Source organism: Syngnathoides biaculeatus, chromosome 22, assembly GCF_019802595.1.
Source record: "Syngnathoides biaculeatus isolate LvHL_M chromosome 22, ASM1980259v1, whole genome shotgun sequence".
Lineage (NCBI taxonomy): Eukaryota > Metazoa > Chordata > Actinopteri > Syngnathiformes > Syngnathidae > Syngnathoides > Syngnathoides biaculeatus.
Genome location: NC_084661.1, coordinates 14,720,055 through 14,725,929, shown reverse-complemented (window position 1 = coordinate 14,725,929; position 5,875 = coordinate 14,720,055). Strand labels below are relative to the sequence as shown.

General features: G+C 43.8%; 1 protein-coding gene across 1 annotated transcript in view; it reads right to left on the bottom strand.

Annotated features, from left to right (window-relative positions):
* Positions 1–1,254: 1,254 nt before the first annotated feature.
* The window catches only part of pde6c (phosphodiesterase 6C, cGMP-specific, cone, alpha prime), a 14,053-nt gene continuing 9,432 nt past the window's right edge, over positions 1,255–5,875 (bottom strand). The window contains exons 17-22 of the mRNA XM_061810563.1: positions 5,480–5,587; positions 5,338–5,401; positions 4,714–4,788; positions 4,549–4,632; positions 3,039–3,192; positions 1,255–2,823 (exon numbers count right to left, since the gene is read on the bottom strand). Of these exons, the coding sequence (XP_061666547.1) occupies positions 2,780–2,823; positions 3,039–3,192; positions 4,549–4,632; positions 4,714–4,788; positions 5,338–5,401; positions 5,480–5,587 (529 nt within the window). The 3' untranslated portion in view covers positions 1,255–2,779. The remainder of the gene's footprint in view (positions 2,824–3,038; positions 3,193–4,548; positions 4,633–4,713; positions 4,789–5,337; positions 5,402–5,479; positions 5,588–5,875) is intronic.

The window sequence follows — 5,875 nt, the reverse complement described above, 5'->3', positions numbered from 1 at the left end:
GTTCGCTCAGGTCGCTGTCTTGCGCTGCATTATGGGATATGTAGTTTGGGTGCCTATCGGCTCTACTCATCGCAAGGCAATGTTGTGTGAATAAAGGAGGAACGACAATCAAATACACTACAATTTTTTTCCCTAAGGAATCTTAAAAACTAGTGTTGCAGCAGTGAAATAGTGCATTTCCTTGCACTAGTATGATACTGCAACATCACTTCCCACGTGCTTTCTTCTATTTGTTGGGGAAAAAAAGTGCAGTTAGTTGAATGCTACTGTACAGTACTGTACATTTGCAGTGCTCTTTGTTTGCATCACCAGCTACAACTTGCTGTTTGGTGAGAGATATTGATACAAAAGTCACTATTACTGGATTGAAGAAGTAACGAGAACATGACGCAAAACAACACACCGGCTTAGCATTAGCATGTCACCATTGTAAATTCCCAATTTGACATTCTTTTCACATTTTTATTCTTCAAATACTACTGTCTTTCAATTTTTTTGTTTAAAATGAAATATATTCCTCTTTAAATTACAACTACCACAACAACTTTGATCAAGCTATTATATTAATAGCGTACTGGATTATACATTCTGTTCTGGCTCATACACGTTTATTCGAATCAATTAGATGAATTCAGATCTCCTTTCTGTTTTGCGGAAGTATCGGACCGGGCCTCGATATCAGTAGGTCCTCAAAACCAAGTGACTCAATTCTAATCCTCTCGGGTCCATTTTGCGCAACAGCAAACGGTTCCCACCAAGCAAACTATCGATGATCTTTTTTCCCGAGCGCCGTACCTCAACTCTACTATTTTTATTTGCCTGTCTTTCCGTCTTTACCGAGCATTGTTGAGGAACAACAAGTCGCTTCGCCTCACGTTGTTGTCGAACACGACCAGACAGCGTTGAACCGGGCCGGGGGATCAGAAACAATCCGCTGATCCTCTTTCCTGCCAGCCTCATCCAGCTTTGGAGCCTCTAAGATCCCTGCACGATACGAGTCCTAAAAAGTAGCGCTTGTTTCTGCTAAGCCCCGATGAGTGGGATGTTTTGTTTTGGGGGTTTTTTTGTTCCCCCACCCTGTCACACCCTCATTCTTTGTCTAACCTTGACACATCTGAATGCGTGACACCTCCGACTCCATGCGGCCATTTATTTGCCGTTACATGACAAGGAAATACATACAGGAAGAGTTCATTTCATACACGAAACAGTCAAAGTTCCTATTGTGTGATGGGGGGGGGGGGTGCGGGAGGGGGTGATGGGGCCGCCGCAAGGAGCAGAGGAAAGTGTTTCCGGGTTAAGCGCTCCTAATTGGATTTGCGACGTTTGATTGAGGCCTCATTGATTAGAGGTGAAGACGTTGCGTAAGAGGAGGAAGAGGAGGAGGAAGATGCGGTACAGGGAAAGTGCAGGGGCGGCCCAGTTCCGGAGTCCCGGGCAGCGATGGCGCCGCTCTAACCGGACCTCGAGCCGATCAGTAACGCAAATGTTAACGTGTCACGTTATCAACACAACAGACGAGAAGGCTTCACTCTCAAAGAGACCCGTATGGGACTCCAACTACATTTTTCCTTGGAGATGATGCAGATTATTATTTTTTTAAACAAACGTTATCTCATACAAGTCATCTGGAGGAGGTTCATATGGATTTTTTTCCCATTTAAATCATATCACGTCGGAGATAAAGGGTGACAGGTTCTTGGTGTTTTTTTAAATGATCCTTGGAAAGCCAGTACATGTAAAAAAATATGTATTTTTTTATCTAATAGAGGTGGGAATTGCTTACAACTTTCCACAACTGATAAATAACCTCCTTAATGTATTGCGATATATAACGTTATTTTGTTTGTTTTTGGAAATGATGGTCAAACATCGGACATAATTAGACATTGATATTAGCTCGCTAGTTAGCTTTTTTTTTATAGCCAGATATCATGTTAACGCTGTATTTTGTACATTTAATGGAAGCGTTTGCAATTAAAAAATTTATTAAAAACAACCAAAACCGATGGCGCACACACACACCTTGTTGCCCGAGAAAATAACCTTATTCATAATTGTTAGGTGAACATTAAAAGTTAACAAGTTCAATTTTTTTTTCCCCTGCTTTTAATTTTGGTGATGACATTGCAAACACCCCTTTAACATCAGCACATAGAAATACATAGTAAAATTGTTTGTTAAATATTTAAGACCTTTAATAATAATAATGCGTAACGCTCACGTATCCACGCAGATTCATACGCGAAAACGATACACCGTGATATCAACATTTTGTCCCACCTCTACGATTTTCTACTGGGAACTTATAATAAGTAAGTGACGCCATTGTGATCAAAACACCAAATTTGAATATAATCCAATTACTGTGCATACAGAATCTGATAAATCCATAGTACACGACTTTTACTTGTTCCCGGGGCCTTTTTGTGTACATGTTCTTCCTGTTAGGACTAATTCTAGTTTATATTTAAAAAAAAAAAAAAAAAATAGTTCCAGTTGTCCCCCTCGTATCTGGCAGTGCAACTACGCTAATCGGCTAGCGTCCATGGATGCGGTCCGAAGCAGAGGGAAAAAAAAAATTCCGTCGTCCAAACTGTCCTCAGAGTTCATCCCGCCGTTCCTCATCATTTTCGAATTTGGCCTCCTTGGAGCGTTAATCCGGGCGGGGCTACATGAGACTAAAAATGTGCTCTAGACCGGGAAGAACTATAGATCCAATCGAAAGGCTGAAACCAGTCCAAGCTGCGGTCCGTATCCGAGCGTCGCCGTGAAGAACTTAGCAGATTGCGCACGTTTTTGACTTCCCGTCACCGCCGCCAGCTGGAAAACAAAAAGGTCGGTGACCAGATGGAAGAATTCAATCGCGAAAGGAAATCAATGAAGAAGAAGATCCAATCGAAGAAAAATGTCACTTGAAAGTTCTTAAATATGTCTGCCTATCTCACAGAATGATTTCATTCAAGAAACCGCAAAAATATTTTGCACACTAGACAAGCCAGAGGGCGCCCGACTTCGAAAAACAAGCTGGACGCTACCTTTGCGGGCTTCTTCCTCCTCCAGTTTCTTCTTCTCGTCCTCGATGGCCTTCATCTTGGCGTTGTACACCTCGGCCTGCTCGTTCCAGTGGGAGCGGTTGTTGTTGAGGCCGTCGAACATGGGCGTGATCTCCTTGTGGAAGCGGGCGAACTCCTGACCAAACGGGCGGACAAATCGCTGTGAGATCAACTTCGCCCACCAACGACCTTGCCTTTTATTCATGGGTAGCGTTTAGTCCAGGAAATCGATGCTACATGTTGGAGGCAACTGGTTTGAGCGTCGGCCTCACAGTTCTGAGGACCGGCGTTCAAATCCCGGCCCAGCCTGTGTGGAGTTTGCATGTTCTCCCTCTCTAAATTGTCCGTAGGTGTGATTGTGAATGCGGCCTGCGATTGGCTGGCAACCAATTCAGGGTGCACACCCCGCTTCCTGCCCGTTGACACCTGGGATAGGCTCCACCTTTGCCCTCGTGAGGATAAGCGGCAAAGAAAATGGATGCATGTGACAGCACCCCCGACATTTTTTTTGTTTGTTACATTACATTATTATTACAAGTAAAATTGTAATTTTATTCTTCAGGAATTTTTTTTTTCCTGGAAAAGTTATCAATTTTTTCCCCCGCCATACTCAGGTGTAACATCTTTTGCCTTGTAATATTTTCTAAAATTATGACTGAATTTATTCACCATTTTTCATAACACATGAGAATTGTATCCATCCATGCATTTTATTAACCGCTTATCCTCACGAGGGTCACGGGGAGTGCTGGAGCCTATCCCAGCTGTCAATGACCAGGAGGCGGGGTACACCCTGAAGTGCTTGCCAGCCAATCGCAGGGCGCATCGAGACAAAAAGCCCCACTCACAATCACACCTCGGGGCAATTTAGAGTGTCCGATTAATGTTAATGAATTAATGGGTCCGGGATCGAACGCGGGACCTCAGATCTGTGAGGCCGACGCTTTCCAGCTGAGCCACCGTGCGGCCTGATTTTCTTCTCCAGTTAAAAATTTTATTTCCCAGAAAAGTTATCAATTTTTTCCCCCCATATACTCTGGTGTAACATATTTTCCCTTGTAATATTTTCTAAAATTATCACTTGATTTATTCACCATTTTTCACAAAATATGAGAATTTTATTCTTCTAAAAATGAGTAAAAACTGAACAATTTATGACACAAAGTATCAACTTTTGGTGAAGAATCGCTGTGGATTTGCTTCCCCACACCACAAAAGAACATGCGCAATTTCTATCTAAGGGGTACTGTGTATTCTTCTTTTAAAAAATGTTTGACGCTCCCTCGTTGACTGCCATTTTACCTCTTGTCAAAGAATTAAAATAATAATAAAAAGCTTGATGACAAGATCAAAACGTCTTTGAATCCCATAACATCGACCGTCGTGTCCACGGAATGTTGAAAAATCTCGACTTCACACGCCGGTAGCTCGTCCGCCTTTTATCAACGGCCCGATGGCGCCGCGGCGCGAAGGCCGCTAATTAAGTCATTACCTTGTACACAAACGAGCACACAAAGTCGATGAAACCGCACTGCATCTTGGGCAGCTGCTCCGCACAGTTCCTGTCCATCATGGGCTGGAAAACACACACGCACACACGCAAAGGGAAGACCAAGTTAATAAAAGTAAAAGTAACCAAAGAATTTTAAAGACTTACAATTGGTTGCTGGTCCAAAACCGACCTCTCCAGGTCTCCCTGCTCCCAGAATTCTGCGGCGACCATCAGTGCCACCTGGAGACACAGACAAAAGTGAATAAAAATGGACAAAAATGTCAATAAAAATCTTTCGAAATATATGTGCTTCTATTTTTCCACCAAGCAGGATAAACATCCATCCCTTTTCTTCACCGCTTATCCTCACGAGAGTCCCAGGTAGCACTGGAGCCTATCCCAGCTGTCAACGGGAAGGCGGCGAGGTACACCTTGAACTGGTCGCCAGCCAATCGCAGGGCACACGGAGACAAACACCCGCACTTGCAATCACACCTTGGGTCAATTTAGAGCATCCGATTAATGTTGCATGTTTTTGGGACGTGGGAGGAAAAACGGAGTGCCCGGAAAAAAATCCCACGCAGGCACGGGGGAGAACAGGCAAACTCCACACAGGTGGGGACCGGGATCGAATCCGGGTCCTCGGAACTGTGAGGCCAACGCTTTACCAGCTTAGCCAAGAGTGATGAGCAAAACTAGCTGACAGCTTGCAATTCATTTTTAGTTGAGTTATAAGAGTAATTTTCCCAATCTTTTGTGGACGTAGTTGTAGCTGCGAGGGTCACCCACCTTGCTCTGCACCTCCCAGGGTTTGGTGATGGCTGACAGGTCGCAGCCGGTCATCATCATGGCCCTAGAGGAGCGACAGACAGATCGCTAGTCCCCGATCGGGATGCGGAAAACCAAAACATTTCAGCTGTCTTTTGCGTACATGACGATCTCCTTCCTGGTGGGGTTGTTGGCGATGAAGGACGTGGCCTCCTTATCGTCCGTCATTGGCTCCGTGGCGTTCACGATGTTCTGGAACATGGTTCTCTTTCTGCGCGACACGCACACGTTCATCATGAAACCAGGCAGAATTTCTATTGATTACATCCGTAAAAAATTGTTCAGGATACATAAAGTGAGCTCATAAATGACCGACTTCTGTGAAAGTCAACTCATGATAGTGCGCCACAGTTTCTGCCTAGCGACAAGTGACCGCGTTTGTGACGTGACCGTGAAAAGCACAGCAGAAAGATGAATATCTATTTTTGAAAGACCAGGATAAATATAATGATTTTTTAAATACTTGATTAATCTATTTTTTTTAATTTATGATTTAATC